This window comes from Eschscholzia californica, unplaced genomic scaffold (assembly GCF_041429995.1).
Source record: "Eschscholzia californica isolate CP2 unplaced genomic scaffold, dmEscCali1.0.p SCAF_1, whole genome shotgun sequence".
NCBI lineage: Eukaryota > Viridiplantae > Streptophyta > Magnoliopsida > Ranunculales > Papaveraceae > Eschscholzia > Eschscholzia californica.
The window spans coordinates 12,201,156-12,215,683 of NW_028238198.1; the positions used below are offsets into that span (position 1 = coordinate 12,201,156).

Sequence of the window (14,528 nt, forward strand, 5' to 3'; positions counted from 1 at the left end):
AGCCATTATAAGTTTTTAGGTTTCCTTTTAAGCACTTTTACTTGTAAGAACAAAAAGAAAAAATACAAAAAGAAATATCCTGTTCAATTTTTGGGTATTTATGTACAATTAGGATTTGGCATCTGAATTGGACTCCATTGACATTACTGAATGACATGTATGGTTTGAGTTAAGGTGAGGCCGTTGTGTAAGTGGAACACTAAATATGTTAATTACATAATGAGCACTTGAGCAGTCATCCTCTTTAACTATACTCCCATGCTATGTGGTGTTGTTTTTAGGAGGGTCGGATTGGTACCGTCACGACACAGTCAGATTCGCCAGTCAATCTCTGTTTATTTGTTCAGAAGAGATCTAGGTCTTCTCTCAACTTAAAATTATTGTTCACTTAATATTATTGTCAAGTGAAACTCTTAGACGTTATCAATTAACTTTTATTTAATATAACATGTCTTCCGTGGTGTAGCGGGTTAGGAATGGCACATGTGGTGGCGAGTCATATTGTCCTGAGACATATTGTCGTACATAACGCGTTGGGGTCAACGGATCTGGGAACCCAAAATCTCAAGTCGATCACACCCCGCCAGACTCGTGACGAGTCAACACCGCACATGCACAACTCGTGTCGTGTTGTGTTAACCCGCCTCCTAAACAGGTTTGCGTCAGTCGGTCTGTTTCTAGTCGACACGCATGTTGGGCACAACTATTTGATGTTGAATCTCAAAGTTTGAATTCATAGATTGCAAAAATGGTATTAGTAACTCTTAGTTAGTGAAAGAAATATTTCATGCTGTTTTACGATTTCAGTTAAGGTATAGACCAAGCGGGTCAACCCGTGACCAAGTCACCAGAGAGGCGAATCCAAAGAACCTCTGTCACCTAAGTTCGAAATTGGGAGTTCAGCACGTGTTTCCAAGGCTCCTTAAGTCCTGTTCGAGCTCTAAAACTAATCAGGTCATCTCTGATCTTAGCTCAGCTCTGGATCTTGGAGCAATAAGGGAGGTCTACGGAAATCAGCTTGGTCTCTAAACCGTCTTGCCTCATGCATGAGAAGGCGAATTTGAATCTCGGTTTACCCGAGCCTAAGGTCCAGGGCGAAGATGACCGTGAAATCTAATATTCTAAGCAACGTGTAAAGCAAGAATACAGTGGGCGACAACTTTCCACAAGTTATCTACATAATCGGCAAGAAGATCTATTAAATACAAAGTTTTTTGCAGGTTTTGTCCCAGAATCACGAAAAGTAATTCACTTTTTGATTAGTTGAATTTTCATATCATATTGTGATAACTGAAAAGCCAAATTTAGACATCATCAACCTCTCTCAGCCACACCCTCCTAACTAAGTTCACTTTCTTCACAAATAATAATGTTGTTCATTCCTCTGTACTAGTAAAGTTGGAATTCGATTTGGTTAGAAAATTTTCATCTATTTATCAAGTCAAAGAGGTGAGGGGGGTGCTGCGAACAAGAGCGGGAGACGCTTTTAAAACTTCCCGTGAGAAAAGACCATAAAATATTTAAATGTTTGCTTTTCATATTAATTCATCAAGCTCATGATTTTAGAAAATAATTAAGATTTATGAATACTTTGTGGCGAAAACATAAATCTTAAGCATTTAAGAATGATGAGGAAGAAATGAAATAATGTCGCCTCACGGAGTTTGGGTGGTTTTCCGTGTTTTAGTCTTCAATTACTTAAAGTTTTATTTGTATTTATGATTATATAGATCATTGTTATACGAGGAGAATGACATTAATGTTTTTTTAACACTAATAAAGTAAGTGTAAAAGAATAAGCTCAAAGTTAGAGTTTTCTTTTTTACACTTACTTTTTTATCGTTTAAAAGTGATTTTAATTTATCCAAGTGAAAAAAGAAACAACTTAAAATTATTGACCCACACTTAATAAAAGAAAATCACTTAATAATCAAAACCCTATAGGACAAGAGTATGACAAAACAACTACATGGAAAATTTATTTAACGCAAAATATGCAATCGCGTAAATATCAATTTTGTCGTGTCAGGAAGCACAAGTTATACCATAATAAATTTTATAAATCCTAAGGGCAAGTCTAATGTGGGGCCCGGGCTCCCAATTTTGAAAGCCCCGGGGCTTTGTCTCAATTCTAACGTCAGGCTCCCAACAAAGACTCTCAAATTCAAAATATGTGCATGAGTGGTGTACGTGTGTGGGATTTGTGTTTCAATTTTCAACTATGAAATTATGGGCTCTAAAAATTAAAATTTTGAATTTCAAATTTTACTAATATTTTGGAGGGAATTTGAATATCATTTTACCAAAATTTTTGGGGGAGTTTAAATTTTAAAATTTTGGAGGGAGTATAAATTTCGATTTTTTTAACTTTTTGTTCATCTACAAATACAACTACTCATCCATTAGGTTTTATACATCTTGTTTCTACATTCTCTACATCTTCTTTCTACATTCTTTAAATCTTCCATCTCCCTTCAATAGATCGTACTCACGAGTTACTAAATATGGTCATTCAACAAGAGTTACAAGATAGGGAAGATGATGAAATTTTATATGAAATGTATCTAGCGGAGTTACAAGATATGGATCAATGACCACGTTCTCGTTATGTTGGTTCTGTTCCGGGTCATCGAACGATAGATCGTAACAGATGAGAAGGTCATGAACGACTGATGCATGACTATTTTGTGAAGAATCCACTTTATGATGCTGCTACATTCTGAAAGCGATATCGCATGCGTCGTGATTTATTTCTTCATATCCTCAATACTGTGGTTGCTCATAATCCCTATTTTGTACAAGCACCAGACGTCTTCAGTAAATGGGTTTATCACCCCATCAAAAGATAACTGCGGCTATGAGAATGCTTGCTTATGGGACACCAGCAGATGCAATTGACGAATACCTTCAGTTGGAAAGACGACTACAATCGATTCACTACGAGAATTTGTATTAACGATCGTCAATGTGTTTGACCCTCATTACTTAAGGTCTCCTAATGAATCTGATATTTGTAGGCTTTTAGAACTTGGTGAAAAACAAGAATTTTCTGGAATGCTCGGGAGTATAGATTATATGCATTGGTAATGGAAAATTTGTCAGACCTCATGGCACGGACAGTATATTGGCCATTGTCATAGTCCAACAGTCATGCTAGAAGTTGTTGCATCGTCGGATCTATGGATTTGGCATGCATTTTTTGGGTTGCCTGGATCATTGAATGACATCAATGTGTTGGAGCGTTCTCTGGTGTTCGATGTGATTGCCACAGGTAGGGCAATCACATGACATGGGTTATTATCTTGCTGATGGGATATATCCACAATGGGTTTGTTTTGTTAAAAGCATACAAAATCCGTTAACTGTGAAAGAATAATATTTTACGAGACGTCAAGAATCAGTAAGAAAAGATGTTGAACGAGCCTTAGGTGTATTACAAGCTCGTTTTGCTATTATCCGAGAACCGACACGTATTTGGGATGTAAACACTAAGTTATATCATAAAGGCATGTATTGTATTGCATAACATGATAATCGAAAATGAAGGACCTAATGCAACTAATGATTTTGATGGAAGTATTCCAGAAGAAGTGCGTGTTGGGGGAAATGTTGTTGAAGAAATGTTTGATCGTCTTGGCTGAGTTAGAAACAAAGATTTTCATACACAATTAAGGGTAAATCTTGTAGAGCACTTGTGGAATACTAAAGATCGCACCGACTAACGAAACTATCATCGTCATTTTACTTATTTTTCTTTATTTCGATTATGTGTTGTGGGGGAGTTATTAGGTATTTGGTTTTCAATCAACGAAAAGTTATTTAAAAAAGATTACATTAAAAAAGATTTACATTTAAAAAAAATTAAACATATCTTTACATTTAAACAAAAGAAAAAAAAAATAAGAAAATGAGGTGGGGGGACCCACCCCAAATTGCCATTGGAAGTTCCCGACTAACAGTTGGGAACTTCCAACGGTTCTGTTTTGAGGCTGGGAGCCCCCAGCCCCGGGGCTCCCGGGTTTGGAGGCACGGGCAGGGGGCTGGGGTGGGGGATTTTGGGAGCTCAACCCCCGTACATTAGATTTGCCCTAAGTGACACTCTAAGTTTTAGAGTTTGAAAGTTTACTGGAGATGCTTATAAAATATAAACATGCTCAAGTGCATTTTCAGGCCCACAAGGCCCAACTAATGCTTACTGAAAAATTGAAAATAGAGGGAGTGGCCCTAAACCGAGAGGGCCCTTAATGTCACAGAGAAATTCATAAGAAATTTGAGTACTACTAATGTCTAATAAACAGCATCAGATAGAAGAAGAAGAAGATGAAAAGAAGAGAGGTACCACTATTTTATGTTCTTCGAAATCGAAATGCTTAAATTAAATGAAGACAAACATTTTGGGCTTAAGTTGTTTAAATGGTGCAGATCCTCGAAAAGAAGAAATCATTGGATGATATTATAAGAAATGCTTCATCTTTAGACAAAGATCATCTCTCTTCATTTCCATCTTACCTAAAATATCACCAAAATGGTAATCAACTTAAACCTCTCCTTGATTTCAACAATTTTTTTGTTTACTAGTAGCTGAGTATCATTGTTTATTCAATCAAATTCATGGATGTTCACGGTTCAATATAAAATAATTAGGGTTATCAGTATATTTGGAGTCAGGATATGGGTCAAAATTATCATCTCCTATGAAGCAATATATTCAAAACCTCCTCAAGGTAGTTTTTTTACTTTAGAAACTTGCAAATTTGTTCTTTCTATTAGTTGGGTAGGATGAGAAAATTATAGTTTTTGTTTACAAGATTTTATGGTATGGGAAAATGTTTCTAGGTTAACATGGAAGGTCCATATGGATCAGAATGGCCTATAGAAGAGAAAGTGAAGCGCAAGGAAATGGTTTCTCCCGAGGCACGTTATATATTTGTTCGAGAATCTCGTAATGGAAATTCTTCAGCTGATGACATTTCTGTGGGAGAAGAGGAAATGGGTTTTACGCGACGGGTTGTGGATGAAAATGAAGTTGTAGGTTTTGTGCAATATCGGTTTGTTGTGGAGGAAGATATACCTGTTGCTTATGTTTATGAATTACAGCTAGAAAACCGAGTTCAGGGGAAGGGGTTAGGAAAATTTCTAATGCAGTTAATTGAGCTCATTGCTCAGAAGGTACTTGTTTTATCTACTCAATCTGTTGTTTTATTATATTAAATCCTATAGGAAATAACAACATCTTCAAACCTCTATATCGACTATTTCCATTACAAAGAATTAGGCCGAAGACCCAGTTTCCCGTCGGATGTGGTTAAAGAACATGTCATACTTTTTTAGGCTCCCGCTCCTGCCTCCTTGTCCAAATCCGTGCAAACCTTACATAAGAAGCTGATGGAGTGTTCTGGCCAATTTTCATTTCCAACATTTGTACTTCCCTTTTAGGCTTTCGCTATAGTTGACTCAAAATTCCTTTTTTTAATGTATAGAATTGTGATAGCCTCATTGATGTTTTCGAGCTCTGACTAGAACATATTTCCTCCTCAATAGAACCGTATGGGTGCTGTGATGTTAACAGTTCAGAAAGCAAATTTACTAGCAATGAATTTCTACATGAGTAAGCTGAGGTAAACAATTTATTAGTTGGATTATTATTTCATTTATCATCTTGCATCCGATACTTGGACGTTATTCCAGAAATTGAGCGTCTTCTTTGTCGCTAAATGCAGATACATGATCTCATCAATTTCACCATCTCGGGTTGATCCATTGGTATGCTCATTCTTGGCATTAGCAGAGTAGAAATTTATATGATGATAATACCTTTGAGTCAATTTCCTTCACTTCACATTGATTTGTAGATCACTTAATCCTTTATTTACAGATGGGAGCTGACAAGAACTATGAAATTCTGTGTAAAGCATTCGATCACGAGGCTAAAAATAAATTGGAGGTAAATTTCAATTTATTTTAAAGTTATGGATGGATCATAAATCTGCGTTTAAGTTCTTCAACTTCAAGGTTTATATCTTGAAATGGATAGTTCTCTGCTTATCATGTATGAGTAGTTTTTAGTCTTCTCTTTACTTCAATGTCAGTGTTTAGTGTAAGTCAACCCTTCAGAGGCATTCTCAAGTACAAAATATAAACATTCTGGGGTTTGGATGATAGAACACGGTTCCTCACTGGAATTAGCATTCATTCAACGAAAGCTCATTATTCCCAGAATATGTTTATAGCTGCTTAATGGACTGTTGATAAATGTAATCAAGAAACATAGAACAAATAGACTCTAAAAGAACTCAATTATGGTAGTTATGTAAAGAGAAATTGGTTGGTGAGTACGGTGTAGAATATAGCCCAGGCTCTTTCGCCCAAAATGTGGAAAACACATCTTTCTGCAATCTCAACTTAAGAATCCGAGGTGGAGATGGATTCTTATTGGCAGGATGCTCTCAGCAGTCATTGTCCTCTACTGGAGGAGAGGTTATGGCTAGTGGCTACTGCAATTTCCCGTTTGATCATATTTAGAAAGTGAGAGGTGTAGCCATGGTACACAATGAAGTTTCAGATTTTGTAAGTTTCTTTGCTTTGGTGCGTAGTCTGCCGTATCTTTCTGGTGAAACTGTAAAAATGTCTTGTACATAGTAGAAGATGTCTGGAATCCTAGATTTCCATAAACACCAAACGATCTGCCTCTGTGTGATCATGATAGATGTAGACCTTGTCTTTCCCATTTAATGAACTTCCTGAGGTAGTGAGGTTCGTAAGTATTAGCTCTGAACACAACCAATTTATACCATGATCCTTAGAGTCTTGGTCCCTGACAACGAACCACAAGCAAATGGAGTTAGCTCTTGGGGTAAACAAGACCCAAGATAACACCTACAAGTGGTACCAGAGCCCAAGGTTAGCGAAGTCTTTCAAGTCCTATTGTGAAGGTGGAAGACAGTCTATCAGGTTCCAGTAGGTGTAAGGAAAGGGTTTGGAGTTACCCACCATTGGTTGTGGGAGAGTGTGGTGGTCACTTTGTAAGTACGAGAAACTCTTGTGCTAACTTTTGCGGTGATTGAGGCCCAAGAGAACTTGGGTCAAGGCCTAAGACCACAACGTCACTTTATACCATGACATCTTCATATGGTTCCTAAACAGCACGGCTTTGCCATTTTTAAGCTCAGCATTGATTTCATGTCTTCTCTCTCTCCCTCTCTGCATAAGGTAGTAATGTTCTTCAGAAATCCATTTTTGACTGTACCGAGCAATGTGCTTATTACCTTCGATTTACTTGTATCTTGAATTCTTGACTAAACTTTTTAACTTCTCTCTTACTTTTCTTGCTTATGAAGACTCAAGTAAACTGAAGACTAGGGTATATGGCGATACTTCTCGTGAAAGTTGAAAATCCAACATTTGTTCCCAAGTTGATGCTGGCTGCACCAGTCTTGAATTACCATTCCTTGTATACAAGAACATAGGTACTATCTATTAACATGATTCTTTTGGAAATGTACTTAGTTTAGGCGTTTAGCTATACTTTAGAGTTCAAATTATACATCTTAAGAACATATCACCTCTTAATTTTATATCACAAGGTTCTGATTAGTCAGAATTTTTTTTTACATTTAAGTCTTGAAGTTTAGATTTACCATTACATAGAAAAATATTATGCGGGTAAAACTTCGAAATTGTTTTGTATTTACTCAAGTTTGTCCGATAGAGAATACGCATGTTTGTTAGTTAATCCATTGGAAGTTCTCTCAAGACCTTAACCTCTGCTGTAAAAATTGCTCGAACAGGTCTATGGTCTGATAATTGATGTTCACCTCTTTCATACAGCTCTTGCTTTAGTCCTTTCCCAAACCAAAGTATGCGATCGCACCTACAAATGCATACTCATTAGCAATTTTTCCGGATTACCCGTTAAGCAATTTGGGTTGATTTTGGGTCCATTCGATTCAGATTCATACAAGTCAGGCGAGTCAGATTCAGACAATTAGAGTAAAAATATCACCTTAATTTTGATTATGTTTTGATTGAATGTAGGTTAACTTACCAAGCAGGAGCCCTTCTCTTCTCGCCTTTTTTGCTTCGATCAAACCCATAATATACATTTGAGTTCGGATAATATTTGTAAGTCGGAGGGAAGTGTATGTCACCTTCGAGCCAGCCTTCGAATACTTTTCCACCTTCGAGTTCTACCTTTAGCTTTTATCATGTTAATAAAACCTAATAAGTTCTATCTTTAATAATTTGAGAAAACAAATTAAGACAAAATCTTTTGAAAATAAACCTTTCGAAATTCACCTGATCATTTTCTAATAAGATTTCCCATTGTTCTTGATCTACTAATGATCGTGTCGTTGATTCTGATAGTGAGATTCGATAATTCAAGTCTCCGAGTAGTATCACATGACTGTATGAGATGATGCAAATAATTAGCAACATACGATTATAATCACGAATAATTTATCTCACACATGATTTGATCTTGAAAAGTTAACAACCAAGTCATAATAAATTGTATTAGGATAATATAAAGAACTCCATTCGGTTAATTAATAGGAGTAATGAAGTTTATTGCTTATCTAATCGTACTAAGAAAGTAATGAAATTATTAATCAAACAAATTAGCTTTTTTTCTTCCATAACTTAATTCAAGGTTTATAATATTAAATTGTTAAAAGCTTTAATTATAGATATTAGAAAAATGAAATGAGTATCAGAGGCTTAAACAACCGGCCTAGGTTTTAATATTGGGTCAACAATATTAGTGAGAATATTGTTTATTAGAAACATTTAATTGAATATTGCTTAATGGAATCATTTACTTAATCACATTATGTATTAAGAACAAATTAATGAAAGTATAGTTTAACCCGCCACTAACTGCTTCATTTTTTTGTTTAGTATATCTTTCTTCCTCAATAATTTTGTATTTTACGTACCTAAATTTACACATATAAACTTCGACCAATCTAGGTAAACGGAAACCTAGAATATATGTAAACGGTCGATAAAACTCAGTTGCCCTAATAGAAATCGAACTACTAATACAACAAACACTTGAGCTAGATCAATTTCTATGTCTTGTTGATGGTTGGTATTCTTGAACTAACAACTTTACGTATGAAAGTAGATAAATGAATATTGTTGAATTCAATTTTGTGACATACATAAAGTCCTCCATAAGAAACCCTAACCACACAAAAAGAAAATGTATAAATATAATATATAAATAAAATAATCTCTAGGGTTTAACTCTTAGGATTGTCTTGTTGTGGGTAGTTAACATTCAAAGCCGGCTAGGTGGTCATAACTAAAAATACATCAAGTGGTCCATTACCCCCAACCTTGTTAGGATTGCCTAAGAAAAATGAATGAATAGTAAAACTTTGTAATATGTCAATTATTATAATGAATTATTGGACTCTGAAACTTATAAAAAGAAGAAGATTAGAATAACTTAATTTATCAAGAACAACCAATCTGCAAAAAAAGAAAAATGTGCATTAAAAAAATGATCAAGTTGAAAAAGATATAGTTAATTTTACGTACTCGTGATCTAGAAGGTTTTTTGGCAAATGGGGTGAGGATGGATCGCGAGGAAAGCTCGTCCGAGTTAGTATATTCATGGCGTCTGAGTTTCGATATCTCTCATCTCCTTCTTTACCTCCTGAAGCTAAATGAGTGCATACAAAGCAGAAGCTTGTCTCATGAACCATTAATCTTATGGACACTGAACCCTGCATGTTTCATAGAGATACTAAAATCATGTAAACTCAAGTTCTTGACTGTAATAGTAATTAACAGTCTCAATAATTAATTAGGAATGGCTAAGAAAAGTTTAACCAATTATTTGGAAAACTTAAAGAAATATGAGATGAAAAAAAGCGAAACGATTAGGATGCATGATTCAATGAAATCCAAGCTCACATATCACTGTTTGAGTCCGAGATAATTTTCCCCAGATTTTCATGCGATAGCGGCAATACATGCATGTTCCATGTCACTGAACTAAACACTCATATTAGAATGCCTCATGTATGTAACATAACGTGTGGGAATAGTCTCACATGGACAAAGGTCACGACATAATGTCTAGGCCCCCTCAACTTATTACCAATAGGTTTCTAGTTAGACAAACTTAATATAGTATCAGTGTCAGGCCAACATGTGATGTGATAGACCCAAGAGTAACGTGTTCCACAACACCTAATAAAAAGACACGTGTTCAACTCAAAGAACAACACCACACCTAATGGAGCATACGAGAACAATCTTCTGTGGTCAAAGGGAGCCCTGTTAACAAATAATATAATATTGAGGACCTCCCCACTCATTATTTTGGACTTGGATGTTCTAATACTATCACTCGAAGATCTACGAACGGTCATTATAAGCTCCCACCTTAAACATCAGCGTATTTTGAACGAGAACTCATTAAATCATTTTTCAGTACCTTATTTCCGAGATAACCCATGATACCAGATCCCACACATGAGATACTAGGATGGTGGACGTAAGGACAAAGATCGGTTCGAACCCAAATGGAGATAAATATTCCAACCATCTGTTTACTCAAAATGCACTGAAAGTAGTCTTCCTCCTTGATGATTGTCTGCTGGTTGTTGCTTTCATCAATTGAATCCCCATATTCCTTGACAGGATAAACTTTTTGGGTATCCCCTAAGACAGTAGTACCTGATGTTGATGTTTTTGCACTCTTGTTTAGAGCTTCTCTAATCAAAGAATTCCATTTCATGGACACCTTACTGCTTCCTCTTTCCATACTTAAAACATTTCCAGCACTAAGTGGTACTATTTCTTGGAACCTGATCATTAATAACAAGTTCACGGCACGTCCTAACTCAGTACATATTATATATGAAACGATATATGTATATATATAGACACGTACCCGAGAACATAGATGTGATGAAGGTCATGAGAAGTGTGGTTGGTTGTGTATAACAAGTCATCCAAGCTAATAATATCCTGATCATGAGCATTATCTGGTGGTGCCACTCCTCCCACATTCCATGTACTCACAAATACTCTGGCCATTAATCAATATGATGAATTAATCATGATATATTCAATTGATTGATATGTCATAAACGAAACTTTAAGTTCTTTCTGAATACAGTAAGATTTGAATTCTGGTCTAGACAGTGAAGAGACACGTACACGGAGAAAGCAAAGTTAAAGGTTAGGTTAAATACCTGTAGGTATCAGACCTGTACTTTGATGTATCCATTATTATTGAAGCAGCTTTAGTTTAGTGTTGGAGTACTACTCTACTTGTATCTTCTTTAGCTTCAAAACTCGAACGCGTTCATGCAAATTTGCATGTGTTGTGTTGATTTTATTAAATAGGTAAATTATCAGTTGCCTAGCTAGCTACATGATGATTGATGTTCTTGAGAAGTTCCTCAAAGAAGTTATAATAACTTGGAGAGTATGTCTTAGTTTTTATTTTTAGAGAACTCAATACCTTCCTTCTTTATTGTCTAAATAGGGGATTGGTTATGGTTGTTTGTGTGGGTATATATATATATAATATATATGTATGGATAGAGACCAATAGAGAGAGAGAGAGTAAATAGCTAGATGCTACTGTTTTTCCATGATGGGATAGTTATTTTTGAGGGAGGGTCCAATGACACAATTTTTCGGATAGGCCCCATGCCCCCATCCCATGTATAGGGACCACTTGGTGTAAAGGAGGAGCACCTAAATCTTTTAGCTTTTTGATTGGTTGGGGATTTGGGCATCCTCAAAGGTATCTACGCTTTCAAAATTGGGTGAAAATTTTTTGGAAGCCTCAAACCAGACTTCTTTCTGACAGGCAAGAGTTGTTGGCAGACTGTCATAGTCAGGAATCTTTCAAAATTTTCTTTATCTCCTTCCTCTCCTCCTACCACCGCATCCGACTACCACCTCCTCAGTCCTCAGATCATCACCATATCTTGGTCTCTTCTTCTCTCTTGCTTTCTCTCATTGTTCTATCAAAGGGAGCCATTCCCTTCGTGGGGAGAGTGTGAAGGAGACAGGAAAGAGCTAGAGAACGAAAAAAAATGGTGATTGTGACCGAAGGTGAAGGTGAAGGGAGAAGAGGAAGATATGATTTTTTCTAAAAACTCGTCGATGATGGTAGTTTGTCAGCAATCTTTAGCAGTGTAAATGAAAAGAGGTGGTGAAGTCTTCGGGACAACCAAAAATTTTGGATGCCCCGGACCCACGACCTTTTGATTTTGATGTCACATACCAATTGGGAGGAAGTCATCTCCGACGTCACCTCCTTATTTTGTTCTCTTCTCAAAACAACCCTCATTTCTCTTGTCTTCACCATCACCACCGCTACTACCACTACCTTCGTCACTACCGCCATCTCTTTTGTCTGTCCTCCTCCCTCTTCTTCTTCACCATCTACTAATCTCCTCTGATATACAGAGAAGAAAAAAAAGAGGAGAAAAATTCTAGGTTCTAGTCAAAGGTGAAACAAAAAGAAATTTCAAAACAAGGTCCTTGAATGTAATATAAGAAGCTTGGTGAACTAAATTATAATAAGTTCTCAACTTGCCAAAAGATTTGATGTCCCTATAAAGTTGGTATCCTTATAAAAACAATTTACATAATTAATTCCAAAAGGTACTATAGCAGTATAGCCATTGTGCAAGTTGAGTGCAAAGATTTTGTTAAGGTGACGATGGGGATGATGAAAATGGGATTTGATTTCATAAATTAAAATTGGAAAGGGAGCCATTGATAAGTGAGTGATGATAATGATGTTAGTGCCTCATATATGCAACTTGACATCCACTTGTCAAGGTCTATTCAGCACTTAATCAACTTGGCTGGACGCCATGTCAGCTGACACAACAACATTTCATGTCAATATCAAGTCCCTACTAGATACTTCTAATAATATCTAGGTAATATGTTCATGGCCGAAGAAATCTTTGATTTGATATGAATATGTCGTTCTCTTTGGTTAAGTACATTTTCTAGGCCATAAGAGTACTATACATTGGTGGATATTGGGTCGTGAAATAATATTAATATCTGCCACAATGTCAGGGCTAAAATCACTTGACGTTCTCATCCACGCAAGGGCAAAGATTATTACTCTTTAATGGGACAATAGTTCTAATACCATGGTAAAGGGTCTGAGTCTCCTACAGTTTGCAAGGAATGGATAGCACAAATCTTTTGTGTTTCGCAAATTATAATGCCCAGACGATGTGAGACGAGTAATAATTATAAGTTAGTGTGCATATATAGTGGGACTCTCAAAGTTGAGTTGGAGTTTTCATTTGTTGGGGACTTGGGGTAGTTGGTGCCTACTTGTTATTTCCGTAAAGAGTTGATTTTCTTTTAGATAAAAAAAACACAAAAGATGTATCTAAGAAATGTTATATTTTAAGAACAAGTGAGAACACTTTAAATATTTTTAGAACACTTACAACAATACAAAAAACCAGCATTACTGACAGAAGAGTTTCTTTCTGTAATAGTGTAATACTGACAAAAAACTAAATAGATAAAGAGAAGATAAATGATATTGAAACGACACCCACAAAAACAAATTGAATTTGGAGTACGGAAATTTAGCCTATCAACCTAAACTAAAGTTGGCCGGTGGCCAAGGCAAAACTACTAATGTGTCATAGGCCAAAGTAATATTTATTTTTTCTCCTATGCAAATGGAAAGCCTAACCTAGCCTAGCCTAGTTCACCTTATTGTTTTAATATCTAGATAAAGCAAAAATATCTTGAACTTTTCCTTTGTTAAAAAATATCTTGAAATTGAGACACATTACTATATACATATTATATACGTATACATATATAGATATATTATATATGGGGACACTTTTTTATTTTTGTTGAAAATATATGGGGACACTTGTCACTTTGTTGTTGTAGAGAAGAATTAAAGTTTGTGTAATATATGTTAGCAAGTAATGAAGTTCTTAGTTAAAAAGATGAGCTTTAAAGCATACTCTCTTGTGATGAAGTCAACTAGGTTTTATGGTGGAAAGCAGCAAGGAGACTGAAAGTGATGGGTGCTTTTTTATGTTTCTTTTGTTAAGTAGATCATAAAAGTGAACTGAGTTAGTCAAGTTTAGACTTACATGTATCTTGAGGATTGACTGACTATGTTCCTGTGGTGGGATTCAAGGGCAAACACATTAATACTCCAATCTTGTCAGAATCCTTAAAATGGTATCATAAGTCATTCCATGGGACATTTTTTGAAACCAGTCTTGGATATTCAGGTGGAGGACATGGAAGTATGCCTTTCAAGTTTATGTACGAACTGAGTAAGCGCGACGTAGTAATGTATGGTTTTGTCACAATAAGATAAAATAGTTAAAGCTCTCAATATACATGGGCAAGTCCTTAAAAATCAGCTCCTCACCAGGCCTTAAAGCTTCGCATTTCAATTAAACCAATTTCCATCCAAAACCAACTCCACCAATAGTCCAAAAGGGAGCAATTCTCCCACTTGGGAGGAGAAAAACCCCCCTTCT

At 36.0% G+C, this 14,528-nt stretch overlaps 2 protein-coding genes across 3 annotated transcripts; one reads left to right on the forward strand and one right to left on the reverse strand.

The window, feature by feature from the left end:
- The first annotated feature begins 4,228 nt into the window (after nt 1–4,228).
- LOC147564174 (Acyl-CoA N-acyltransferases (NAT) superfamily protein) lies at nt 4,229–8,265 on the forward strand. 2 transcript variants are annotated; one of them, XR_015226136.1, is made up of 9 exons: nt 4,229–4,335; nt 4,423–4,528; nt 4,645–4,724; nt 4,837–5,169; nt 5,542–5,618; nt 5,721–5,763; nt 5,876–5,944; nt 7,338–7,466; nt 8,035–8,265. XR_015226136.1 is itself a non-coding variant. In XM_086644031.1 (8 exons), the coding sequence occupies exons 1-8, from the start codon at nt 4,321–4,323 to the stop codon at nt 7,350–7,352; spliced, it is 738 nt and encodes a 245-aa protein (XP_086500157.1). In that variant the 5' UTR covers nt 4,229–4,320; the 3' UTR covers nt 7,353–7,610. The 2 variants fall into 2 exon arrangements, 1 of the variants encoding a protein (XP_086500157.1); XM_086644031.1 differs by lacking the exon at nt 8,035–8,265 and having other exon boundaries at nt 7,338–7,610.
- On the reverse strand, nt 7,539–11,619 carry LOC147564175 (DNAse I-like superfamily protein). The gene is made up of 7 exons (XM_086644019.1): nt 11,214–11,619; nt 10,910–11,047; nt 10,451–10,823; nt 9,547–9,734; nt 8,296–8,404; nt 8,045–8,196; nt 7,539–7,870 (listed from the first exon to the last, which is right to left on the reverse strand). The coding sequence occupies exons 1-7, from the start codon at nt 11,246–11,248 to the stop codon at nt 7,729–7,731; spliced, it is 1,137 nt and encodes a 378-aa protein (XP_086500145.1). The 5' UTR covers nt 11,249–11,619; the 3' UTR covers nt 7,539–7,728.
- Nucleotides 11,620–14,528: the final 2,909 nt, after the last annotated feature.

Excerpts from the sequence above, each read along its gene's own strand:
- LOC147564175 (XM_086644019.1), bottom strand. The coding sequence starts at position 11,248 with ATGGATACATCAAAGTACAGGTCTGATACCTACAG. Across the intron at positions 8,405-9,546 it reads AAAAACCTTCTAGATCACGA|TCATGTGATACTACTCGGAG; the intron begins GTACGTAAAATT and ends CATCTCATACAG. Across the intron at positions 7,871-8,044 it reads AAGAGAAGGGCTCCTGCTTG|GTGCGATCGCATACTTTGGT; the intron begins GTAAGTTAACCT and ends ATGCATTTGTAG.
- LOC147564174 (XM_086644031.1), top strand. Across the intron at positions 4,529-4,644 it reads CCTAAAATATCACCAAAATG|GGTTATCAGTATATTTGGAG; the intron begins GTAATCAACTTA and ends TAAAATAATTAG. Across the intron at positions 5,619-5,720 it reads TTCTACATGAGTAAGCTGAG|ATACATGATCTCATCAATTT; the intron begins GTAAACAATTTA and ends CGCTAAATGCAG.